Raw genomic sequence first — 27,613 nt, forward strand, 5'->3', positions numbered from 1 at the left:
TGTTATATACATAGCTTGAAGGTCATTTTATATAATATTTTAATACTTTTGTGCATGAAGTTTTGCAACCCATCACATGAGGTCATGTGTGGAATTTTCCACTTGTGGCATCATGTTGGCAATCAAAAGGTTTCAGATTTTGGAGCATTTCTAATTTTCAAATTTTGGATTAGGGATGCTCATCCTGTGAAGCCAACAACTTCATGTGGTCTCTTAAACCGTTCTTTGAACACATTTCCTAGAGAATTGCTGTAGGCTTGATGCCAACTTTTCATTCAAAATTCTGTGCTCAAAAAAGCTCAGGCCAACTCCAAATATGAGACATGAATGAATGAGTTGGTTACTTATTATAATAAGTAGGTGATCAATAGGCTGTGCCTTAAAGCTGTGTCATATTTTCATGGTAAACTTATAGATTACATGATACAGACGAAACTAGATACAACTCATCATTTTCTACCCCAAAGAAGCATGGTTTATTTGATTTGTTTGGAACCATCAAGTACAAAGAACTGGAATGAGTAATATGTTGCCTGCTGTGTCCCTGGAAATAGCTTTTAACCTGAAAATGAATTGAAAACCTCAATGGATTGAGGTAGGAGACATGGTTGGAAGCCCGTGTTAAACAGGAAATAAAGACATTTGATTCCCATGAAAAGTGGAATGTGTATGATAAAAAGTGACAAAGGCATCTCTTTCTACTCAATATTACCAACTTAATAAGTAAAGCATGCTCTTTGGATTAGAAAATAATGAGGTTGTGTCTGGTTTTTGTCCATGTTGTATGCTCTGTAGGCTTGGTCCACAAAACCTAATACTGCAAGGAGAGAGGTGGCCATAGAAAAGAATAGGAATTACTTGAAGCTGACCTGTAAGGAAATAAAGAATACGTCAAGTTCTCAGTGGGACTCTGGGGTGTTTGTAGATACTAGAAGTGAGCAGTTTAGGTCATCCAATACTTAGGATTATGCAGTGACTTTACGCTGATTTTTAAAAAGATCTGTGTTTTACCTCTTATGAATGGTTCACTTCACCCCAGGACTGTATCTGCTGGATTCAACCTGACTGAATTATTTCCCCAGAATTAAAACGGTAGTTCAGGGTCAAGAAGACTCCCCTAAAAAATAAAACCAGGGAGGCTTTATTTCTTCTATGTCCTACTTATGTTCCTGAAACCTTGTGGAAAGAGCCATGGCCTAGGGTACGTGAGACCTTTGTTATAAGACAAGCAGTGCACCTGACTGTCACGTGACCCTGGCCAAGTCTCATCATTTCTTTGGGACCGTCAGGTGGGGAGGTGGACTAGAGAGGGCACCATCCTTCTCTGGACCTCTGCCAAGTATTTCAGATAAACTCTCTGGTGGACAGAGACATGCATCACCCCAATGCTCCTTCCAGGGCAGACTTAACTCTGCCTCTGCTGCAGGAAATGTGGCTCTCCACAGACACCTCCAGCTGTCAGGCCCTTCAGAGATTGCCTTGGCTGCAGAGAGCCACTTGGCCCAAGGTTGCTACCTTCTCAATGGTGCACATCCCAGACTGAGGAGGCAGTAGAAAGCCTGGCCATTTGGACCCAACGTAGGACAACTCCAACAGACCATTAAAGGTCCACAGGTTGAGGGAGGAGGATCGCCTTAGCCCAGGAGTTCAAGACTAGCTGGGGCAACATAGCAAGACCCCATCTCTGCAAAACCTAAAAACTAGCTGCGTGTGGCAGTGCATGCCTATAGTCCCAGCTACTACTTGGGAAGCTGAAGTGGGAGGATCACCTGAGCCCAGGCGTTCAAGGTTGCAGTGAGCTATGATCATACCACTGCATTCCTGCCTAGGCAACAGAGTGAGACTCTGTCTCTAAAAAGATTAAAATACAAATAAATTTTTTAAATTGTTCCAGAGGTCCCCAGGGTTTGGCAGCAGCTGACAGGACTGCCGTGTAGCTCACCTTCTTTTGTTGTCAAGTCCCGCTTCCATCCTTCCTCATGACAGGCATCAATCCCAAAGTGCATCCCGATAAACATTATGATCCCCGGGCTGGAGTTTCCTTAGCAGAAAACCCAACTTGAAACATTCCGTGAACAAAGGGAGGTCACCTAATGCTAGTGTTTAAAATGGAGAAGACTGGGGGCCCCTATGTTTAGATTCACCTCCTACATCCCTTCCATGTCCTCATCACAGATGTAGCCTCTCCACTCCAACTGTGCCTTTCAGAGGCATGCTTGATATTTGTTATGCAAACGTGCTGGCAGTGGGTAGCAGCCAGAGCCCTGTTGCTATCACCCTGTCCCTTAGGGAAGGTGCTGGGTATTCCAGCCCGCCAGGGTCACTCCTATTTGACCTGAGCTTTCAGCCTAAAATCTTCATAAGCTGCAAAGACTGAAAACAAAAAAAAACAAACTTCGTGGTGATGTGGGGTTTGTTTTCCTCCCCGTCTGTGGAATTTGTCCTTTTGACCATGTTAGCATGGGGGGCATTTTTTAAATACAAAAGAAGACAGCTGCTGCTCAAATCAAAGGAATCGCACACTATTGATGGTTGAACAAAGGAAGGTTGAATGTCTTCATCTCTTCAGATCCTCACAGCAGAAATGTTTTTTAAGAACCTGCTCCCTTGTTTAATTATAAGTGAATAGGAATAATATATGTATATTTTTTAGATAGAGTCTAGCTCCATTGCCTAGGCTGGAGTGCAGTGGTATGATCTCAGCTCCCTGCAACCTCCACCTCCCGGGTCCAAGCAATTCTGCCCCAACCTCTCGAGTAGCTGTGACTACAGGCACATGCCACCACTCCGAGCTAATTTTTGTATTTTTAGTAGAGACAGGGTTTCACTATGTTGGCTGGGCTGGTCTCGAACTCCTGACCTCATGATCTGCCCATCTTGACCTCCCAAAGAGTTGAGATTACAGGCGTGAGCCACCGTGCCCAGCCAGGAATAATATTTTAAAACAAGAAGCATGGCAGCTGTCATAGAATTCCTTCCCTGGCAGATTCTGAAAGTCTGTGGGAGGGATGGATGAGCAGAGGAACCTGATGGTAGAGAGAAGGGAAATGTGGGAGAGAGGGTGCCATGCCAAGAAGAGATCCTTAGGGGAGAACTGCTGGCCCTCTCCACAGGGAGCAGTGCCTCCCAGGTTCCTTCTCCATCCTGGGAAGAGCAGGAAGGGGCCAAAGGGACACATAACTGTTACAAGGCATTGTAATTATAGATCTAAAATACATGGGAAAGAAGCCTGGGGGAGTAGGAAAATTAAGTCTGAAATCAGACAGAACTAAGTTCTAATCTGCATTTGTCTTTTATCCGTGCAGGATTTTTCCGATCCTCAGTTTACCTGTAAAGTGACGACTGTTCCTACCTTGTCAGATGCAGAGGAGTAGCCATAATGCAAGCGAAATGCATAGTAAAGTGCTTGGCCCGTAGCAGGCACTTAGTGAGAGGTAGTCACTGACCACTGACGTGAGGTTTTTTTTTTTTATGTTAATTAAGGCGCAGATTCTGGAATTTGGTTTGGCTGTGCATGAGAAGTTTGTACCTCAAGATATGAGACCGCTTCACAAAAAGCTGGTTGACCAATTCTTTGTGATGAAGTCAAGTTTAGGGATACAGGTATGTACACGTAGGTGTCCGTGGCTGGGCAGCCTGACCACTGCCATGTGCTTCTTGTTAAAGGGATGATGATGTAGCCAACAGTGACATCTTTTGGTCTTCCTACCAAACTGCAGTTTTTACCAGGGAGCCTTCAAATACAATTGCATTGTCTGCTATTTGTGAGGCTTTCCTTCTGGGAAAATACAAATATAAGTGAAGGAAAGCCAAATAATCCTGGAACTTGCTTAAATAGCTCCCTATGTAAAGATTTCATGATGATTAGGATATGTATCTAGTATGCTAACCTATCCCATAAGTTATTTTTCCCATCTCCTTCCAGAAATAAGATATTTCCCCTTTACCACATCTTTAGGAGTTCTCTGCTTGTATGCAAGCCAGTCCTGTCCATTTTCCTAATGGAAGCCCTCGCGTGTGTAGAAACTCAGCACCTGCCTCTGTGAGCCCAGATGGTACCAGGGTAATTCCTAGACGCAGGTAAGTCATATTCCAAATTATCTTACAATTTGGCCTCCCCACAAGATGATCTGGAACGGTTCTCTCATTCTTTATGGCACAATTTGTCAAATATGCTATTTCTTAATGAAATAACCCGCGGGGCAGCTGCAGACATCTGTCACTGGTAAAACAGCAACAGCATGAGAAATAAATAAGCTCAGACATTTGATCATATGGAGGCAAACAGAAAAAAACAAAATGGGATGTATTTTCTCCTTTGGTTTCATAGCGTTCTAGCACATGATAAAGTACAATTTGGAGACTGAGTTAATAACCTTTTTTTCCCCCGCAACAGCCCATTAAGTTACCCAGCTGTCAACCGATACTCCTCCTCCTCACTGTCCTCACAAGCTTCTGCTGAAGTAAGCAATATTACAGGGCAATCAGAAAGCTCTGATGAAGTCTTTAACATGCAGGTACTTAATTAGCTTTTTGTCTGCTCGTGTTGATTCCTTTTCTGTCTCAATTCTGAGTGTTTCTGTTCATTCTGCCATCCTAATGAACAGACCAACAAGCAAGAACTCGGCTTAAGGACAAACTTCTAAACACTCTTGTTGCTTTATGGGTCTCTGGAGTCTACAAAGACGTTTCTGTCAAAAGTGCCCCATCACTCTAAGACAACATCAGCAAGCAATGGAAGGCCAGGCGCACTGCATAGGGTTCAGCTCTGATACCTGCCCCAAGTCAAGTTCCTTCTGCAGTCCAGGACTCTCAGAGTGTGTCGCCACTTGCTAGCTGCCTGTCAGCATTTTTTTTCTTTTTTTTTACGAGTCTCAGTCTGTTACCCAGGCTGGAGTGCAACCTCCGCCTCCCAGGCTCAGGCGATTCTCGTGCCTCAGCCTCGCAAGTAGCTAGGATTACAGGCATGCACCACCTCACCCAGCTAATTTTGGTGTTTTTAGTAGAGTTGGGGTTTCACCATGTTGGCCAGGTTGGTCTCGAACTCCTGACCTCAAGTGATCTGCCCACTTTGGCTTCCCAAAGTGCTGGGATTACAGCTGTGAGCCACCATACCCGGCCCCTTTTAATATTCCAAAATGGCTTTTTTTTTTCTTTAAGAAGACATGATTTGGCTGGTACAGTGGCTAACACCTGTAATCCCAGCACTTTAGGAGACTTAGTTGAGTGAATCATTTGAGGTCAGGAGTTCAAGACCAGCTGGACAACATGGTGAAACCCTGTCTCTACTAAAAATACAAAAATTAGCCAGGCATGGTGGTGCGTGCCTGTAATCCCAACTACTTGGGAGGCTGAGGCCGGAGAATCGCTTGAACATGGGAGGTGTAAGTTGAGTGAGCTGAGAGCACACCACTACACTCCAGCCTGGGCGACAGAGCGAGACTCCATGATTTGAGGGTCCATTTTAAAATTCTCTTACGTGCATGTCAGAAAGTTTCCAAAGTTTTTTTTGTTGTTGTTTTACACAGAAATGTTAATTACACAGAAAAATGTTTTTAAGGATTTTAGAGCCAGTATAACTCCTGCAACCAAACATTTTATTTAGACACTACTAATATGACATTTGTAATAGTTCAGTAAGACTAAGCTGAAATTTTCCTCTCCACTGTCTTTGGAAAGGAGGCATAACACATTTCCAAGTCATGCTTTGAACATACATTTACAGATAACAAGAAGGCACATTTTACGCCTTTCAGAAGCACTCACCTATTTTGGGGCCCTAGGCTGGAAGTCAGTCTACTTATACCTCAACCAAGGAGAGCGCTGCTAACTGGTACAAAGTCACAGCGTACAGCTGAATCTAACACGAAGGCATTCCTTTGGCCAGAGTCAAAACCTCAGACTTTTTATTAATTCATGCAGACTTTTTTGTCAGACTTGTTAAGATTTTTCTATATTGTTAAATGGACTTTTTTTTTCTTGCTAATTCGAAAAAAAGTTTGATGATTTTGTTTAAAAGATGTCAGTGTTGCGGGAAGCCTTTCATCAGGGTGTGATGATAGCCCCTTGTGTGTTTCCAGCCAAGTCCATCTACCTCAAGCCTGAGTTCTACTCATTCAGCTTCGCCTAACGTGACAAGTTCTGCTCCATCGAGTGCCAGAGGTCAGTGTCAGAGTGTGGGGGAGACCAAGAGTGCCCAGAGAACCTCCTAGTCCTGGGAACAGTGGCCAGCTGCCACGCATTCAGGCATTCTCCTCCAAACAGGTGCCCCACCACTGCCAGGCTGATGGTTCTCTCTCCTCTCTTCCCAGCTTCTCCATTGTTGTCTGACAAACACAAACATTCCCGAGAAAACTCTTGCTTGTCCCCAAGAGAGAGACCATGCAGTGCCATCTATCCAACACCCGTGGAGCCTTCACAGGTACTCCTTGCAGGGTAGAGAAACTGGAAAACAAGGACAATTCTGGAATTGCTTACATATCTCTGTAGAAACAAAAAGCAAGCAGCCGGGCAGTGTCAGGCCAGCCCAGCTGGTAAAGAGCGCACGTCTGTTTTCTGCCCATGGTTAGGAATTTCTGCCTGAGCCATGGATTTTTTTTGTTTGTTTTTTGGAGACAGGATCTCACTGTGTCACCCAGCCTGGAGTACAGCAGTATAGTCCTGGCTCACTGCAACCTCCGCCTCCCAGGTTCAAGCTATTGTCCTGTCTCAGCCTCCCGAGTAGCTGGGATTACAGGTGCCAGAGATGGGGTTTTGCCATGTTGGCCAGGCTGGTCTTGAACTCCTGACCTCAGGTGATCCACCTGCCTCGGCCTCCCAAAGTGCTGGGATTACAGGCATGAGTCACTGCGCCTAGCTCTGAGCCATATTTCTGATAGGAACACATGGTAGTTCCTTGGCAGTGATGCTGAAAGGGAAACGGGAAATTTACTCTCCTGGATCTGTTTCTTTACTGCTACTTAAACATTACACGAAGTAGTTGGGTGAATAAAGAGCCTGTGTTTGCATGCCATGTGTATGTAACAGAAGTCTGAGGGAATGTCTTGGACTAGGAAAATACCCTTGGAGAATAGCATGCTCTTGCCCAGCAGTCTTTGCCTTTGCCTAGGCCTATTGAAAAGAGCTGCAATTGATTCCTTTCTGGGTACCCATGAGTATAGGAGCAATTTCTGTTTGCCTTTGTGATTCTTCTTGAATGCACAAGCAGAGACAGGTTCAGTCCTCCACTTTCCCTGTCAACTCCTCACCGGAATAAGGGAACATGGCCCTCGCCCTCTGCCTGAACTTGGTTTTGAAGTGATCCCTGTTTTTCTGAGAGCAAAGGCTTGGGCTCAGCCCTTGGGCACTTTGAGAGCCTTGAAGGGTGGTTTCAAAGTTGAAGATTCATGGGTAGCCTGGAGTTTTAAAGATTATTTGGGCCAGGCTCGGTGGCTCAAGCCTGTAATCCCAGCACTTTGGGAGGCCGAGGCGGGTGGATCACGAGGTCAAGAGATCGAGACCATCCTGGTCAACATGGTGAAACCCCGTCTCTACTAAAAATACAAAAAATTAGCTGGGCATGGTGGTGTGTGCCTGTAATCCCGGCTACTCAGGAGGCTGAGGCAGGAGAATTGCCTGAACCCAGGAGGCGGAGGTTGCGGTGAGCCGAGATCGCGCCATTGCACTCTAGCCTGGGTAACATGAGTAAAACTCCGTCTCAAAAAAAAAAAAAAAAAAAAAAAAGATTATTTGGGAATAATTTAGGAGCAGAGAAGAATAGTTATTTCTACCTCAGCTAATTTCTCTGTTTTTTTACACCGTCCTGGCAGAAGACTGTAGCCGCATCAGGAGGAGGATGAGAGCGAATGGGATTTGGCTTGATTGGTTTGTCTTTGCTGATGAGGTGATCCTCCTGAAAGTCCCAGAACACCTCTGCACAACACTGACGTCTTGCAGAAATTATATCTGAGTGCATTTGGCTGGACTAGCTCTTTCCCTTTGTCACTTGATGATGCTGCAAGGGAGTTTCTTAGTTTGTTCTGCTCCAGGAGCACTTGTGGCCAGCATGGGCAACTCTGAAAGCCTTCTCTGATTAGCCTCCCAAGTGTTCTGGTTTTAATACAATTGGAAGCAGTATATATGTTGCCAAAATTTCAATAAAATGCGCATTTCTGTAGTACATCTGCTTTTAAGGATTTGGTACTTTCTAGTTAATATGTTAGGTAGAACCATGTAAAACTGGCATTTTTATAAGTTAAAAAATATAGACTATCCACTATTTCATGTATTTTTTACCTAATGAAGGACTTTGAATGTGCAGGGGTTAAATTTCATTCACTAGTGATTTTTTTGAACTAATATTTCTCCTTTAATTCTTACTTCTGTTTTATATCACCACTGTAGCATTTGTATTTATAAAGAACTCCATACAGTCCAGATGGGGTGGCTCATGCCTGTAATCCCAGCACTTTGGGAGGGCAAGGTGGGAGGACCTCTTGAGCCCAGGTGTTCAAGACCAGCCTGGGCAATATAGTGAGATTCCATCTCTAAAAGGAAAAGAAAAAACGTCATACTACAACTGCTATTTACTATTTGTTACATTTTATCATGAACATTTATTTACCATTTGTATTTAAAATGTAGTACAAACTTTTCAAACACTGTTTGCTTTCTCAAAACCTAAGGCTCTTCTTCACCCCCTTTTAAATTCTTTGTTCCTAGGGTCATCATATCATATAAAAATTACTTTGAACAAATAGTTTCAATAAAGGGACACTCATCTCATTTTCTACAAGCCTTCACATGTCTGTATATTGCCTCATAAAAATCGACCCTTGTACCTTTGCAGAGGATGCTGTTTAATCATATTGGAGACGGGGCCTTGCCACGCAGTGATCCAAATCTCTCTGCACCTGAAAAAGGTAAGGCCAGCCCCATGATTAGTCCTGGAATGTATAAGGGCTTGTTTTATCCTCATTTCTCCAGTCTTCCGTGTGTCTGTGTGGAAGGCAGTGCTCTAGCTCTTTAATGATCAGGGCTAGTATGCTCTTTAGGGGATTAATGAAAGACAGCTATTCATGATCCATTCTTCAGAAGGTGTTTTCCTATAAGATTTAACAGCAGAACCTGAGCAAGATAGGAACGCCTGTGTTTGATGGCTTTTTGTTAACATCCAGTGAGTCACCCAGCCAATGCCTCCTCTTCCTGAAACAAACTTGCCAATTAGTCTCCTTGTTCAGCACAATGAAAATAGCGTCTTCCCAGATCAATTCTGTGGTCCCATCCTTTGTCTCCCTTACGAAGCTCATTCAGGCAGCTCATGTGTTGTTTGTTGTGACTCAGATACGGCTCTTGTACAATTAAATACCATTTAAGAATTGCAATCCAGTGCATAATGGAGTGTGCCCTGCCTCAAGGTCACACAAAAACGAGAACCAAACACATGCATAGCAGCAAATAGCCAATTAGCACCAATCTGCAACACAGCAGAAGATGAAAAGCAGAATAAATGCAACTTCCTCAGCTTCCTGTAGGGGCTTGCAGCAAGTCACCCATTCACCTCTCTCAGGGTCAAGCCTCAAAAATAAGAGCAATTCTCAGACCAATGAATCAAGAGTCATTAATGATATATCCTGGAAAAGTGCATTTTAATTGCCCTCATTAAGAACTAAACTGTATTGTCATTTGGGTACACTGATACGTTAAAACTTTCCTTGGGAGATGGAAATTAGTGAAGTCTTAGCCAAAAATATTTTAAAATACAAATTTAGCTTTAATATTACAAGTCACATGTTGATGTTTGTCAGCAGAACTGAGGAATGTGGTATTTTCTCACCCCTCCTACCAAAGAAAACCACAATGCAAATTTAAAAGAAATAGAATTTTAAGAATGGTTAACTCCATCCCATTAAATGAAAATGGTAGAGTGGTTAAATGTTGAAATTCTCAACATGCCCACCAGATGGCAGTGTCTGTACAGGGAGTGAGTCACCGGCACTCCAAAGGTTTGAAGCTGTAAACCTCACTGTATAGCGGCTATTTACAAGCATCGTGTCCTGCCCTTGTTCCTACCAGGATTGCTCCATATTTCTGCATCTTACCGAAGCACAGAGCAGACACATTACAAAATAAGAATGATACTGTTGGTATTCCAAATCATGTTTTAAGGACAGATTTCAGTGTAATTCATTGATTTCAGAAAGAGTTCTTTCCTCAAAGAGTTGATCAAGGAGATAATGTGGCATGGCTGTTCTTTCCCAAGAATTCTGCCAAATAATTAAAATATTACTATATCATTGCTTTCTCCGTGTTTAGGTGTCACTTGTCCAGAAATGTTCACTAAAAAACAAGTTTTAAAATAGTCCAGTGACTACATCTTCCGTCTGTTATCCAGCATCTAAATTAACATTTGTAATTCTCAGCAAGTTTTACACCCCAGCGTAGAGATTTGTAGTTCCCTTTGACAACACTAAGGGAAATAAAGAGACTTGCTAGTGGCCAGTTAAATGGTAACCGTAACTGTTAGGCCGCCAATTAAATAAAGGTTTAGTACTCAAGAAGTTTCCTGTTTTGTTTTTAATCCAGTTAAGTTTTCCTTCTGGATAATTCTGACTTTCTTCTAAGATCTCAAGCATTGGAAGGGCAAAGCTGGACCATGTGTTTTCAGCTGTCTTATTCCCTTCCAGCTGTGAACCCCACCCCTAGCAGCTGGAGCCTGGACAGTGGGAAGGAAGCCAAGAACATGTCGGATAGTGGGAAACTTATCTCTCCCCCTGTCCCTCCAAGACCCACACAGACTGGTGGGTATTTGAAGCTTTGAACAATCACTTTTATAAAATAACTTTTATTGACTACTACAACTTGTCCTGAATTCCTGAGAGAAAGGTAGGCATTTGATTTCTGGGATAAAAACCTTAGTAGCTATGTAATTCCTTGACAATGGTCTCCCTCTTTCCTGAACTTCTACGCGGGGTCAAACAATGATCTGTTTCTAATATGCCTCTCAGACAGATTTTGTAGAGTGCCCTTTACCAAGGCACCATTCTCAAATTCGGGGAGGCCCCCTAACCTTGCTAGGCCACTAGCATCTTCTCTAACCAGCCTCCACTAACTCAGCCACCTTCTTCAGTCTTATTCAGGACTGATGCCAAAGTTTCCATTGCCTCTAAAAAGCTATTGACTAATAGTTATCCTCCACAAGCTTATCAAAGTCTCTAACTTTGCATCTATAGTTATCTATTGCTTTAAGAGGTCTTTATGCAAGGGCTGTGTTTCTCAAAGGGCTGATTCAGGGTACTGCATCCCCTTAGGTGGTGGTTTAAGCAGCAAAATCTTGGCCGGGTGTGGTGGCGCATACCTGTAATCCCAGCACTTTGGGAGCCCAAGGCGGGTGGATTGCTTGAACTCACAAGTTAGAGACCAGCCCGAGCAGCATGGCGAAACCCCATCTCTACAAAAGATACAAAGATTAGCCAGGTGTGGTGCCACATGCCTGTAGTCCCAGCTAGTTGGGAGGATGGTTTGAGCCTAGAAGATAAAGGTTGCAGTGAGCCAAGATGGCACCACTGCACTTCACCCTGGGCCATCAAGCCAGACCTTGTCCCCCCCCAAAAAATAATAAAATAAAATTCTCAGGCCTAAACTCACCTACTGAATCAGAATTTGAGTTTTTCAGGGATAAGACCCTAGTATCTCTTGTTATGAAACCTTTCGGGTGATCTTTCTGCTCACTAGATTTTGAGAACCGCTGAAAATAAATCTTAAACTCTGTGAATTTGTAGCAATAACAGGCCTCCTTGCCTCCTGAACTTGCTTGGTGACCTACGTGTGGAGGGGGGCTGCTCTGCTTCACTAGCTTTGCTTATTCTGGCGATGGGAGAGTATTTTCAGCACTTATCTACATCTAGGGTAGAATTGAAGTTTTACAAATACAACTAGCCTACTAACAGAAAAAATATGACACAATTTCTTTCACAGTTTTTTCCTAGATGATTCATGTTTCATTTGCTGCATTCTAGCATCTCATCCTTCAAGATAAACTACGGGCCAGACAAGGCAGTTCACTCCTGTAATCCCAGCACTTTAGGAGGCCAAGGCAGGCAGGTCACTTGAGCCCAGGAGTTCAAGGCCAGCCTGAGCAACATGGCAAAACCCCATCTCTACCAAAAAATGCAAAAATTATCCAGGTGTGGTGGTGCACACCTGTAGTCCTAGCTACTGGGGAAGCTGAGGTGGGATAATTGCATGAGCCCAGGAAGCAGAGGTTGTAGTGAGCCAAGATCGTGCCACTGCACTCCAGCCTGGGCAACAGAGTGAGACCCTGCCACAAAATACAGTAAACTATGTGCCACCCAATTTATTCTATACTTGTCAAAGGTAAAAGTCAAGTCACCAATAATCTTTGAAAGGCATATGAGATCTTCAAAGAAATAAGAAATAACTTTAAGCTTATTGATCACCTGCATTAGCATATCAGCCTGTGTACAGAACCCTAAAACTTAGCCAGATTATTTGTATCTATCTCATTCACGATGTGCATATATTCAGGCAGTCCCCAATTTCAACCTGGTTGTGTCCCTAAAGTTGAGATCCTGAAAAGCATTTTTTAAAGAATCAATCATAGTATTTCTGATCCTTACATTTCTAGGCCAGTTCAAACCTGAAGACAGGGATACTGATGGATCTATTTTGGGTCTCTGTGGGAAGACACGTTTCCAGAGAAATCTCTCTGCAAATGTGCTGTGGTTGCTGGGGCCACCATGGTGGTTGGTGTCAGCCACTGCCCGAGTCGAGAGGAAGAGGGTCCCAGGGAACAGTAAACTTTCTGCCACTGTTAAGGCAGGAATTCAGTGCCCCATCAGGATCAGACTCTCCTTACATACATGATTTTCTTCCGTAATCAGCACCCACAATCAATGGGATAGCCTAATGCTGGTATTCGAATGTGACACGTGCTGACAGCATGCCCCAGCATTCAGAGTGCAACAGCATGGCTGCACACTCCCAGTGTGATCATAGAGCACTCTCCCTGGCTCCTTAGGACCCAGAGCACACAGGTGCCCTTACCCCTCCCCAGTTAACTGGCAGGGCTGCCATCCCTTCTGCACTGATTGCTCTCACGGTCTGTTCTTATGTCATCATCTGTGGTCACTGTTGTGGGGCTCTTCTGTAACTGTCTTCCTTTCAGCCTTTCAGTAGTTTTGTTATGAGTTACAAACCTCAGTGTGACAGCTGGGAGAGTGGCAGCTAATCACAGAGCAGCATGCCCAGAGTTCACCGAAACATCTCTGCACAACTGAGAAATGTGGCTGACCCTCACCCTGTTGACTGTGTCATGGCCAGTTTTTACCATACAGGGCTATGCTTTAGAGAGCTGGATTTGCTCCACAAGCATGCACACGGGAGCAGTGCCATCACACATGCTATGTCACTGGTGTAGGACTTGAAAGTCTAGTGAGAAAAAGCAAACGGTTCACTCTTCTTGGCCACAATGATGAAATCCGTAGAGACCCACCACCAGGGGCCAATAGGGAGGCCTGAGTATAAGCATTAGGGGGAGAAATGGAAAACCATGCACCTCTTGTATGGCCATGGCCAAGGGTTTTCTACCTATTTGGGGATTATGGGGGTTGTCGGGGGGAGCTGATTAAATATATTCCCATAGACCTGTTCCAGGCTGCCAGGGTAGCCATGGTGTTCCCATTGCTGCTCCGCCCAAAGTCAACAGCTGTTCCCCAAGAACTGCTCCCTAGTACCCCACACCTAAAACACCTTATGAGATAGATCAATCAGTGCAGAAGCACCTGGACTTTGGGGAAATAGAAAAGACTCTGGATCAATTTGGGCCCCTGTCATTTGGTCCAAGTATCATATATGCCATGATCACTTTTCACTGATGCTCCCACATCTTGGCAGTGCCACCCTTTGTAAGGAAGCCATTCTAGACAGGTATCATTTAGCTTCTCCCTCATCCTCACGACTCCCTTTGCCTAGAAGGTCCTTATGCACTGGATCATCTGTCTGGGCTTGTAACACAGAGGGCATGTGCAGATAGTCATCTGGTTTTTAATTGAAATGTTCTCTCTCTCCCCATTGACAGCTTCACCAGCAAGACATACAACATCAATATCCCCCTCACCTGCCGGGAGATCTCCATTGAAGGTAAAGGCCCTTCTTTCAGCGAGGCTAGAGACTGGCCCAGTTTTCTTTTTCTCTAAGACTCATCTCAGATATATCAGAAGGTGTTTAATTTGCAGGGACAAGGCAAAGAACATATTAAGCAGGGATGGGGAAGCTGGGGGAGAAAACAACACTGGGTTTTCTCCTTTGGGTGCCTCCTCTACGAACACAGCCATTTGTTTTTCCATTATTTGCCTCATTCTCCAAATGGTAGCAGTGAGAACTTGCAAACTAGAGTCAGCGCATATACTGAATTAGGAAAGAAATGTGGTCCCAATGTCCCTTCTAGCAAATTTTCAGCCTGGCCTTTTAGTTTAAGGCACGTCAGACACACACTTAGACTGAGAAACATCAGTGTCAATATCTACTAAATATTCTCCACATCTTTTTGCCTTTATCATCAGCCTCACTCATTTTGTCAAAGCAAGCCTAATGTTCTCTTCTAATATTTTATACCAAGTTTCTCATTTACATTAGAAATACATACTTGATCACGAAAAACAAGGAAGTAATATAGATTTTAAAAATTTCTAGGGAACCAACTGGAAAGCTTTAAAGGTCAGATATTTGAATTGGTATGTAGGCATGGACCATTTAACATCTTAACATGTAAAATCCCTCATGAAGATAAAGAATAATATTTAGTCTTTATCCAAATTGAATCAGACTGGCTGCAGGGATTGTCAGTGCATGAGAGATTGGTGTTCAGAACTGCTGCACCAGAGGCAAATATGAAGTGTGTTGAAAGAATGATTTTTTACCTGAGTGATTTAGGATTGACGCGCTCCATGTCCTTTGTGTTGATGAGACAGTTCTAGCTAATGTGCAAAAGACAAATTAGCCTCTACAAACACATAAGGGCTGGTTGCGATCCAGTGCATCTGTGGTGCTAACGATAGTTGCTGATAGAAATTAAGAAACTGGAAAACAGCCTGCTTCCCTCCGCAAAATGGAGAAAATTGTAAAGAAGTGTGATTCCCTTGCACTGCCAAAATTTTTGATGTAGAAATTTGCTGGTAAGTGCAAATGATTTGCTAGTTTTGTTCTCATTCCATAATGCAGCTGTTATTAAAGTACCTGTGACAGCATTCACTCTGGAAGCCATAGCCTGTCACCAAGATGTGATGGAAAGGAAAGCAACATGGCTTTTCCATACCTTTACATTTACCCTTGCTCACAAAGAGCTGCCACACATTGCTACAGAATTGTCATCTGTATTTTTCAACTAATTTTGTTAAGTAGTAAGAAAGTAAGTCTTATAGATTAATTCTTAAACATAAAAAAGAACCCAAGGGCTAAAAACATTTGAATAGCTATGAAATAGTCTTAGTTAGCAAGCTGGTATATACTGTCTCTCTGCAGACCTGTGTATATTTTTATACATGAAGCCATGTCTTTGTATGTAGGGTTTGAAGGAAGAGAAAATAGATCAAACATTTGTGTTATACTTCCTGGATTACATTAGGGGGCACACTGCTTCCAAGTTACTAGCATTGCAGTGTGCTGCCTTAACTGATAAGCATTTAGTGGGGTTTTGATCTTTGTTTTTTTTTTTTTTTTTTTTTTTTTTTTTTTTAACCCCCCAGCCATTAAATTATGGGTCTAACCCTCGAGTGAAGACTGAGCTGAACTGCCATATTTTGAATTTCAGGTCTAATTTTTGACAAAGGTAGCAGTGAATTGGTTTAGGCTCCTACAAAATGAATGGATGTGTATCTACCAGCATTATTTTGTTTACAAAGAGAAACCAAAATAAAGTTAGCTTAGGATAGCATTTCTCAAAGTGTATACCATAGAACATTAGTTTTCCCAGAACATTATGTAATTAGTGGGGGGGAAAAGGTCTATAGTCAAGTAAGTTTGGAAAACACTGGGCTGAACAAAATTATTCGTATTCCTTTATTGTAAGACTTGAAAATGCAAATATGCCTTGAATATACACAAGGAGTATACAGTGTGCAGCATTTCCCAGTGGAACCCTCTTTCCACAGAGCATCTCTTAGGACTCATTTTCCTTAGGATAGCAGTTGGGAAAGCAACAAACTCAGATGCCATATGGGGCCAGACAGCTGACATAAATGAAGGAAGGAGGCCGGGCGTAGTCCCCATGTGGTGTAGTGGGAACCATGGCAAACTGAAAGGGAACAGCCCCTGCTCAGTCTTTAAAGATTGTCTCCATTAAGAGAATTGTGTGCCACTGTGGCCAGAACTTCTAGTTCCTTATGAATTGCCAGAATTCTGGAGTTTCGTGTGAAATGCTCTTGTTAAAAATTAACAACTAAATCAGATTTTTAAAAAATACTGCTGATGCAACAGCTTCCATCTCAGGCTACATCCCAAAGGCTGCCAGTTTGCCAGTTCAGCTCAGGAGTCTGGAGTGAGGGCTGGAGAATCGGGTACAGGACTCAGGTGCCTCTGCTCCCGGTCCTGAGTTTTCTGGGTCCTCTGAGCTGAGTGTGCTCAGAGGCCCTGGCTCCTGGTCTGCTGCATGGCCTGATGAACTGGGAAAGTGAATAGCACCCTCAAAGGTTTTGTGGGGTGTTTTTTGTTTGTTTTTGGTTTTTGGCCAGTTCCCTCTCTTCCAAACTATACGACTGACTAATGTGAAGTTATCTTGGTGGGTACCTTTAATTTTTCATTTATTGTTTGAGACAGAGTCTCACTGCATTGCCCAGGCTGGAGTGCACTGGTGGATCACGGCTCACTGCAGCCTGGCCCTCCCAAGGCTCAGGTGATCCTCCCAGAGGAACTGATTACAGGCATGAGCCACTATGTCCAGCTAAATCTTTGAATTTTTAATAGAAACATGATTTTGCCATGTTTCCCACGTTGGTCTCCAGCTCCTGGCTTCAAGTGATCCTCCCGCGTTGGCCTCCCAAAGTCCTGGGATTACAGGCATGAGCCACCGCGCCCAGGTACTTTATTCTCTTTCTGTCTGAAAATAAGCAGTAATGTGGGCGGTGAACTGAACTCAAGGACTGGTGGGCCTGGCAGATAAACGTCTGGTGTGTATTTTCATGGCTACAAAGGACAACACTCAAATTTGAGTGTGGGTGTATTAGGCTGCTCGGGCTTCCCTCACAAAATACCCCGTACTGGGTGGCTTCGACCCTGGAATTTTTTTTCTCAATTCTGGCAGCTAGTCCAGGATCCCGGCATGGCAGCCTTGGTTTCCCCGGGGGCCCTGTCCTGGGCTTGCAGACGGCCCTTCCCGCAGGGTCTTTCCCGGCGTCTCCCTGTGTGTCCAAATGCCTCTTCTGATAAGGACACCAGTCAGCTTGGATTAGGGTCCACCGTCGTGGTTCCTTTTACCTTAATCATCTCCAGATGCAGCCGGCTTTGGGGGTGCTGGGGGCCCGGCCCCCGCGTGGGGGCGTGCAGTCAGCGCATCCGCATTCCTGACTCACCGCTGTGTCTCCCCCTGGCTTCCTTCCCGAGCAGGGCTCCGTGCAGTCTTTCACCCCCTCTCCGGTGGAGTACCACTCCCCAGGACTCATCTCCAACTCCCCTGTCTTGTCGGGCAGCTACAGCAGTGGGATTTCTTCTCTCAGCCGGTGCAGCACGTCGGAAACCTCAGGCTTTGAAAATCAGGTGAATGAACAGTCGGCCCCCGTGCCGGTGCCGGTGCCCTTGCCGGTGCCCGTGCCCGTGCCCGTGCCCATGCCCATGCCGACCTATGCCGGGGAGGAGCCGGTGCGCAAGGAGAGCAAGACCCCGCCCCCGTACAGCGTCTACGAGCGGACTCTGCGGCGCCCCGTCCCGCTACCTCACAGCCTCTCCATCCCCGTCACGCCCGAGCCACCCGCGCTGCCCCCCAAGCCTCTAGCGGCGCGATCCAGCCACCTGGAGAACGGGGCCCGGAGGACTGACCCCGGCCCGCGGCCCAGGCCCTTGCCCCGGAAGGTCTCTCAGTTATAAGTCACTTTTCTATGTACCTGCGATGAATTCTTTGCCCGTTTACAAAATAAGAAGTATGATGAGAAGACATTTAGTGTAGGCACTTTAATAACTAACTTACTCAGATCCTTCAATGAATGGAATTAAAACTTGCTTATTAATATCATGTTGCACAATATTAAAAGTTGCTGATCTCAATGCCAGATGTTAAATGAAGTATGGCTGAATTTCATTAAAACGTTTCTCATTTGAAAGTGGTAAATAGTGACAGAGACTCCTTTTGTACCTTTTTTTGTTCACTTTTTTTTTTTACATAGTAAAATCTTAAAACCAATACGATATTGTCAAACAATACAATGTGTGACAATGTTGTATTCTTTTTACTGAATACTTGATACTTGGAGAAAGCTTATTAAGTCAGTGCACATCCTAACACAGTGGTCCTTATTTTAGAAGATGCCTGTAAATAAGACAAGGTGTTTGGCTCCTCTGAGCAGATTATCGGTGAAGATCATCAGAATTAAAGTTCAGGCAGGCTAGCCAGATAGTATACTTAAGGGGTGGCAAGGATTGGAACTGGAAATTGTTTTGTTCTTGAAACAAAATGCTTCTTTACGGTTGCTTTTGCTGTTTGACTGCTGTCTACATTCTTAAAATTCGATTTTGTGAATTGGTTGCTAAATCCCTTACTGCCCTCACACCATGGTATCTACTGTATTTCTTTTCGAGGTGCCATTTGCTTCAGAGTTCCGATCAGCTAGATTAAGCGAGAGACTCCAGAAGAAATGTTTACTTGAATTTTGTGCTTCCTTTCTTGATAGTTTCCTATATAAAATGTGTCATTGAAGAAGAGCAGATGTTCAAGTCTTAAAGAGGCACAAATTACTGTGCCCCATTAGCAAGAATTCAGGAATCAATACAGGACAGTATTAAATCAATAGCGTAAGTGAAGATAAAAAAACTTAGCAAAAATATATTAGCATGATTAAATGGCAAAAGGACTTACAAAAGGCAAGGGCATTAATTTTCAATCCTGCACAAAATAAAAAAATTCCTCACGACTCTCCACTTTTACCAGTGGAGCTTGTCGTCCTTCTGCTGAAGGAGGATTGCTGTAGACTTCTCTAGCTTGACTATTGCAGCATAGCACCTTAGATCTAGAAAGGGATGCTAATGCCACAGTTGTAGAAGTGTGAAAAAAGCACCTTGTATGTAGTAATGTATTTTATATCTGTTTTTCCTTTTACTGACTGTTTATAACACTCAATTGACAATAGATATGAACTGTATTTTAAATCATACTGTTAAATATTTTCCCTCTTTTGTTGGGAAGCTCATTTTAGTTTAACCATGTTTGCTTAGTTGGTAGCTTACCTGGAAGGCAGTGACCACTTTTTTATATTCTCTTAATGAAACCATTCAGCAGGTATATGCCGTTGAAGCTGGTTATAGAGGTTTTCTATAATAAATGTTCAAGTATTTTTGTATATAACTGGTTAATTTTAATAAGATATACCATTATGTGTAAAAAAAAAAAAGTAAAAATAAAAGCAGTTGTTGATGCAGTATGATTGTTATAATTATGCCAAATACTTTATGTATGGAAGAAGAATATTTGTACATATGTGCTTTTAACAATAATTCTGCCATATTGACTTTACAATTTTGAATGTCGGAAAAATTAATATATGTTAAATATTTATGTTTAGTGAAAGTGTTCATAATTGAGAAAAGGAACATATGCATTTTAGCTTTGTATCTTGCAAGTTTTGCAGTCAGAAATTTTTTGAACTAGCTTTTGCTTTTGATAACACTTTGTGTTTGTAACCACATTCTTATATATACACATACATATGTGAAGCTCCATATACCTGTTGCTTTAAAGAAGTAAAACCTTCCATTTAAATAAGATGACATGCATAAGATAACAAAGCTTCTTTGATTTCCTTTTCCTGTGTAATTTAATAGATTTGTTGTCTAGTGCTTGGGCACAGTATAAATCAGTGTTATTTGCTCTTGAAGCCATTTAAAAAAAATTTTTTTGGCGGTGAGCAGTTGAATTTATCTTGAATTTATCATGTGTGTGTGTGTATTTCTGAAGCAGCTGCATAGCAGAACATTTTAAGAGATTCTGTGAGCCCACATGTTCATGTTGGTTGCTGCTGAATGGTAAATATTAAATAAAATTACCAGATTAATCTTAATATTTCTGTCTTTACTCCTATCATCAGCATATCTTAACCTAGAACAGAAGCAGCGTAAATCTCTTGATCTTATTATAGTGAGATTTTTGGACTTCTTTTTAGACAGATCCTGTTTGTGCTGTCGTAGCTAGGTAGATGCATTTCACGCTTACTAAGCTCACTTATGCCATAGAAAACAATCATTAGGCTGGGCGCAGTAGCTCACGCCTGTAATCCCAGCACTTAGGGAGGCCGAGGCGGGCAGATCACGAGGTCAAGAGATAGAGACCATCCTGACCAACATGGTGAAACCCCGTCTCTACTAAAAACACAAAAATGAGCTGGGCGTGGTGGCATGTGCCTATAGTACCAGCTACTCGGGAGGCTGAGACAGGAGAATCATTTGAATGCAGGAGGCAGAGGTTGCAGCGAGCCAAGATAGCACCACTGCACTCCAACCGGGCAAGAGAGCAAGACTCTGTCTTAAAAAAAAAAGGAGAAAAAAGGAAAGATAACAAACAGTATGGATTAGTATCCCCCAGAGAAGGTAACATTTACCTGGTTGTCTGACCATTCATTGTTTAACCAGGGCCAACTTAAGTCAAACCATAAAAATTTGTTTGCATCAGAAAACTTAAAACAGATAACTTCCAAGTATAAAAGGGCATGGTTGAATGCTGCTTTTGACAGCTGTGGCAAAATCCATCTGCATGCCAGCTTTTCTCCCTGGTTTTCATAAAATGATTGGAAAATATACATTTGACATATACTGAAAAATCCATTGACTACAAGATTTCTATTAATAAAGCCTGGCTTTTAACTTGGTGAAATGTGCCGATATTGTGTTAGGTTTAAGACATTTCTGTAACTCGGTGCCAAGAAAACCACTGTCTAAAGCTTCAGTCCCCTTGAATACCAAAACTGATTTAAAGGCCATTGTCAGCTGGGCGCCATGGCTCACGCCTGTAATCCCAGCACTTTGGGAGGCCAAGGCAGATGGATCATCTTAAGTCAGGAGGTTGAGACCTGCCTAACCAACATGGTGAAACCCTGTCTCTACTAAAAATACAAAAATTAGCTGGGTGTGGTGGCGGGTACCTGTAATCCCAGCTCAGGAGGCTGAAGCAGGAGAATCGCTTGAACGCAGGAGGCGGAGGTTGCAGTGAACTCAGATTGCACCACTGTACTCCAGGCTGGGCGACAGAGCAAAGCTCTGTCTCAAAAAATAAAAAATAAAGACCATTGTCAGTATGTTCTTGATCATTTCTCAACATTAACTAAATGATTTTAGAATATTTTTGGGTTATTTACATTACAACTGAGCCCATGAGTATTTGGATTCTACAGGCATAATTACAGTATAGCTCAGTTTCCTAAGTAAGTTTCTACCTGGATTGTTATTAATTGTTCTACAAAACACAATGAAGAGAATAACAAGTTGCATAGCTTTGCCTTTGTTTGATCTGTACACATTAAAAGGCGACTTGTACTGAAATGAATTCTTATTGATTAAAGTAAGCCTGGCCCTCATTATGTAAGAATACCATGAAAATAGATTTGCAAATGTGACAAAGTACCAATTCCCTAACAGAACTGTTAATATTACTTTTCACATATTCCTTTTTCTTTTTCTACACGTATGTATTACATAGCTTTTCTAAATTGTTAACTGCTAGTTCCTCAAATACACAATCATCAACACAACCTATTGACGATACAGGGCTGAGTTCACTGCTACCTGCTGTAAGGGAGAGAGACCCATGTCGACAGAGCTTTGGTGTCTTAGAAGGCAAAGGGCAAGATCGGATTTTGTTGAAATCCTGGAGTTTTGTTTAAGGTGGATCTTTTAATGAGCAAGCTTTGAGTAGATATGGGGGAGAAACACTGCTACCTTACCTAAAGTTTGAGAAAAGGTTAATAAGTCAAGGTATTTTATTTATAGAATCTTGTGCAAAGGATATTGATATCCTCATAAAGGAAATGAAAAGGGGAGATGAAAAGAAAAGTAACAGGCATTTAACTTAGGATAGCACCTACTAAAGTGCTTCATCCCAGAGGAGAGATTATTAAGACATTTTAGATCCTCTGCTTGTACAGAATACTAGAAAATCCCCAACATTCTGAACCCATGTGCCACTTTACTTATCCAGAGTTTACCTCTGTCATTCACAACCAGTTAAGGGGCCAAAAGCCCAGAAGCCCTGATGATGATCTGAACCATGCTAAACAGCCCAGTCTGCTCATGAAATGAAGAGTCTCCAAGAAGATGAAGCTGATGAAGTGCTTGATGTGTTTGAACCTTGCTAAAGGGAGACATAAACTTTCGTAACTGTGTTAAGAGATGAATGAGATAGGTACCTAGAAAGCTGCACAAGTGGAAAAATCTAATAACTCCAGAAAGAACCAAAACCTTTTATACAAGTAAATTAACTATAATATACTACATGAGTCAGCCATGTATATTTACATAGTTATGGAAATGTAAAACATAATTGATCTAGCTCCAAATTATCATGTAATTATACTGGAAGGATGGGGTTAAAGGAATTCATGTATGTGGAGAATAAAATAAATTCTCATCTTCCATAAAGGTATATTAGTAGATAATGCCTAAAACTTAATGACGATCAAAAAGCATCAATAAAAGATACTTTTTTATTTAGAGATATAAGGTAAACATTGAAAGTAGTTGTCTGTGAGGAGTGAAAATGCCTGGTGACCGGGGATGTTGCAAGGGATTCCTATTTTATGCAGTGGCTTGATAGAACTATATGCAAGAATGATGATGCATTTTCAGAGACTGAGAAAGAATTATACAACATTTGGATGGCACTACACTGGTTTCACTTCTCTTGCTTATTTTTTTTCTCCTTTATGTAAAAGAGCAAATCTGGTTCTGGACCTCTTTGAAAAGCACATCTGGAGTTTGTAACCAGGTGTCTACTGAAAGGAATGGGTGTGGCAGGTAGGAGGAGATGAAGGTGGAGGAGTGTCTGATGCATATGAAACTCCTACTAGAGCAGAAGTGAATAGCAGTGAGACCAGCTATTTTTAATCGTGTAAGTTTGTAAAGGGTTTAATAGCCAAGCTTCTCTTCTTCAGTAGCAGCAGTAAGGAGTCAAAGAAAAACTTTTATACAGAATTCTAAAAGGGATTTTACAGGTATTAATAACAGTTTACAAGTCCCTTTTGTGTCCGTTATGTAAATGTTCTCATTCTGATCAAAGCACAGGAAGGTCTTAATATGTCTTAGTCCAGAAAAACAGTTAACAGTCCCAGGTCATTTCCCAGGGGAAACACATCAGTAATTGCATGGTGAATGTAAAGAGGGCTCGGGTCTATAATAAAGAAATTTGGCGAGGGTGTCCTATCACACCCAATCTCCCTCCCCTCACTCTCTAGATGGCACGACCACAGCCTCCTGCCTCAACAAACACAATTTATCCAAATCCTTGTTCATCTACACCCAGAAAAAGAGGTTCTTCTCTTCAGGGTTAAGAGGTCTACCCATGCACTGATCCTGTCTAATATGGCCTCCTCTTTGAGGAGAGCTGGCTATGACCTTTGAGCATATTCGTCTGGCTAACACGACGGCTAGACCTGAAGACAACAACAAATGTAACATTTACTAACCTCAGACAATAGGAAAGCTTTCTTCTTCTTTCTTTACTTTCTATTTCTTTTGGTTAGGCAATTTTTTAAGCTTAAGAATTTATAAAAAGTGGACAAAATTAGCTGTATTAAATTTCAAAACTTCTCTAAGTGAAAGACAACCGATATAAAAGAACAAGACCAAAAAAAAAAAAAATTGCAGTAACTATAACAATGTTAATGTCTTCATTCTGTAAAGAACTCACCCAAATTGATTTTTTAATATGCTATTAAGATACACAGTATTACAAAAGAGAATCATTTATAAAATATGAATCATAAACAAATATATGGTAAAATAACCACTCTACTAATCAGAGAAAATATAGTGAATTAACATTTCTTGCTTATTAAATTAGCTACAAGTATAACATGACAGCACCCAATCGTAGAAAGAATATTGTGAAAGTTGTACTAATTGATAAAGCTAGTGGTACTAAATTAGGATAGCTTTTTCAGAACAAAGTGTGGCAATATGGATCAAAAGTCTAAAAAATGGTTATGTGCTTTGAGAAATATAACTCCATTACTGTAAACCTATGCTAAGAAAATATTTCAAAATTGAATATTTGGATAAACAATAGGCAAAGATTTCAAGTCATAGAAATGTTAGTCAGTTCTAGGAGCCTTTGGGGAGAGACATGGGGTTTTGTAGATATAGAATCATATTGTCTATGAGAACAGATAGCTTGACCTCCTCTCTTCCTATCTAGATGCCTTTTATTTCCTTCTCTTGCCCCATTCCTCTGTCCAAGACTTCCAGTACTGTGTTGAATAGAAGTAGCAAGAGTAGGCATCCTTCTCTTGTTCCATTTCACAAGGGGAATGCTTCTAGCTTTTGCCTATTCAGTATGGTGTTGGCTGTGGGTTTTTCATAGATAGATCTTATTATTTTGAGGTGTGTTCCTTCAATGCCTAGTTCACTGAGAGTTTTTAACATGAAGGGATGTTGAATTTTATCAAAAGCTTTTTCTGCATCTATTGAGATAATCATGTGGTTTTTGTTTTTACTTCTGTTTATGTAATGAATATTAATGTGCATACGTTGGACCAACCTTGTATCCCAGGAATAAAGCCTACTTGATAGTGGTGGATTTGCCTTTTGATGTGCTGCTGGATTTAATTTGCTTGTACTTTGTTCATCAGGAGTCTATGTTCAGAGATATTGGCCTGAAGTTTTTTTTCACTGGGTCTCTGCTAGGCTATGATGTTAGAATGATGCTGGCCACATAGATTATTAGGAAAGAGTTCCTCCTCCTAAATTTCTTGGACTTACTTCAGTAGGAATGGTACCAGCTTTTCTTTATATGTTTTGTAGAATTTGGCTGTAAATCTGTCTGGCCCAGGCCTTTTTCTAATTGGTAGTTTTTTTTTAATACTGATTCAATTTTGGAACTCATTATTGGTCTATTCAAGATTTCAGTTTCTTTCTAGTTCAATCTTGTATGTTTCCAGGAACTTGTCAATTTATTCCAGGTTTTCTAGTTTGTATGCATGGAAGTGATCATAACAGTCTCTGAGGGATTTTTGTTATTTCTACAAGGTCAGTGGTAATGTCACCTTTGTCATTTTTTATTGTGTTTCATTTGGGTCTTCTTTATTAATCTAGATAGCAGTCTATTCATCTTATTCTTTAAAAAAACTTTTGGGTTTTTTTATCTTTTGTACTCATTTTCACATCTCAATTTCATTCACTTCAGCTTCAACTTTGGTAAAGTTTCAGGATACAAAAATTAATGTACAAAAATTCATAGCATTTCTATACTCCGGTAATATCCAAGCTGAAAGAGCAAAATCAATACTGCAGTTCCATTCACTATTGCCACAAAGAGAATAAAATACCTAGTAATACAGCTAACAAGGGGGGGTGAAAGATATCTGCAATGAGAATTACAAAACACTGCTAAAAGAAATCAGAGATTACACAAATAGAAAAACATTTCATGTTCATAGATAGGAATAGTCAATATTGTTAAATGGCCATATGTCCAAAGCAATTTACAGTTTCAATGCTATTTCTATCAAACTACCAATGATATTTTCCACAGAATTAGAAAAAACTATTCTGAAGTTCATAAGGAACTACAAAAGAGCCCAAATAGCCAAAGCAATCCTAAGCAAAAAGGACAAAGCTGGAGGCATCCTGCTTCCTGATTTCAAACTGTCCTACAAGGCTACAGTAACCCAAACAGCATGGTACTGTTACAAAAACAGATGGACCAACGGAACAGTTTAGAGAACCAAAAAATAAAGCCATACACCTACAACCATCTTGTCTTTGACAAAGTCAACAATAACAAGCAATGGGGAAATAATTCCCTGTTTAATAAATGGTGCTGGGATAACTGGCTAGCCATATGCAAAAGATTGAAACTGGAACACTTCCTTTCACCATATACAAAAATTAACTCAAGATGGATTCAAGACTTAAATGTAAGAACTAAAACTATAAAAACCCTAGAAAAAAAAATTAGGGAATACCATTCTGGGTATAGGCCTTGGCAAAGATTTCACGATGAAGTCTCCAAAAGCAATTGCAATAAAAACAAAGACAAGTGGGACCTGATTAAAGAAATTCTGCACAGCTAGAGAAACTCTCAACAGAGTAAACAGAATGGGAGAAAAATTTTGTTAACTATGCACCCTTCAAAGTTCTAATATCAAGAATCTATAAGGAACTTAAATCAACAAGCAAAAAACCAAACCACCTCATTAAAAAGTAGGCAAAGGACATGAACAGACACTTCTTAAAGGCATACATGTGGCCAAGAAGCATATGAAAAAAATGCTCAACAGCATTAATCATTAGAGAAATGCAAATCAAAACCACAATGAGACAGCATCTCACATCAGTCAGAATGGCCATTATTAAAAACACAAAATAATAGATGTTGGTGAGGTTGCAGAGAAAAGGAATGCTTAAACACTGCTGTTAGAATTAGTTCAGCCCCTATGGAAAGCAGTTTGGAGGTTTCTCAAAGAACCTGAAATAGAACTACCATTTGACCCAGCAATCCTATTACTGGGTATATGCCCAAAGGAATATAAATTGTTCTACCACAGAGGCACATACACTTGTTATGTTCATTGCAACATTATTCACAATAGCAAAGACATGAAATCAACCTAGATGCCCATCAGTGGCAGACTGGATATAGAAAGTGTGGTATATATGCACCATGGAATACTACACAGTCACAAAAACTAACAAAATCTCGTGCTTTGCAGCAATAGATGCAGCTAGAGGCCACTATCCTAAGCAAATTAATGCAAGAACAGAAAAGCAAATACCACAATGAGGTTAACAAATGGGGGGGTGTGACAGCTTACACCTGTAATCCCAGCACTTTGGAAGGCCCAAGGTGGGTGGATCACCTGAGGTCAGGAGTTTGAGACCAGCCTGGCCAACATGGTGTCTCTATTAAAAATATAAAATTAGCTAGGCATGATGGTGCATGACTGTAATGCCAGCGACTCGGTCGTCTGAGGCAGGAGAATCGCTTGAACCTGGAAAGCAGAGGCTTGCCAAGATTGTGCCATTATACTCCAGCCAAGATTGAGCCAAGATTGTGCCATTATACTCCAGCCAAGATTGAGCCAAGATTGTGCCATTATACTCCAGCCTGGGCAACAAGAGCAAAACTCTGTCTCACAAACGAAAAACCAAAGGGGAACAATGGTGCCTACTTGATGGTGGAGGGGTAGAAAGTAGATGAGGGTTAAAA

General features: G+C 41.7%; 1 protein-coding gene across 1 annotated transcript in view; it reads left to right on the forward strand.

Moving 5' to 3' along the window:
• Window positions 1-20,258, forward strand: part of LOC108293950 (dedicator of cytokinesis protein 4-like) — a gene marked incomplete at its 5' end in the record, with an annotated part of 85,572 nt that extends 65,314 nt beyond the window's left edge. Inside the window, 10 exons of the mRNA XM_037733889.1 lie at window positions 2,176-2,245; window positions 3,484-3,603; window positions 3,959-4,080; window positions 4,397-4,517; window positions 6,081-6,162; window positions 6,312-6,421; window positions 8,828-8,900; window positions 10,665-10,778; window positions 14,078-14,139; window positions 17,599-20,258. Of these exons, the coding sequence (XP_037589817.1) occupies window positions 2,176-2,245; window positions 3,484-3,603; window positions 3,959-4,080; window positions 4,397-4,517; window positions 6,081-6,162; window positions 6,312-6,421; window positions 8,828-8,900; window positions 10,665-10,778; window positions 14,078-14,139; window positions 17,599-18,075 (1,351 nt within the window). The remainder of the gene's footprint in view (window positions 1-2,175; window positions 2,246-3,483; window positions 3,604-3,958; window positions 4,081-4,396; window positions 4,518-6,080; window positions 6,163-6,311; window positions 6,422-8,827; window positions 8,901-10,664; window positions 10,779-14,077; window positions 14,140-17,598) is intronic.
• Window positions 20,259-27,613: the final 7,355 nt, after the last annotated feature.

Source organism: Cebus imitator, unplaced genomic scaffold (genome assembly GCF_001604975.1).
Source record: "Cebus imitator isolate Cc_AM_T3 unplaced genomic scaffold, Cebus_imitator-1.0 Scaffold554, whole genome shotgun sequence".
Lineage (NCBI taxonomy): Eukaryota > Metazoa > Chordata > Mammalia > Primates > Cebidae > Cebus > Cebus imitator.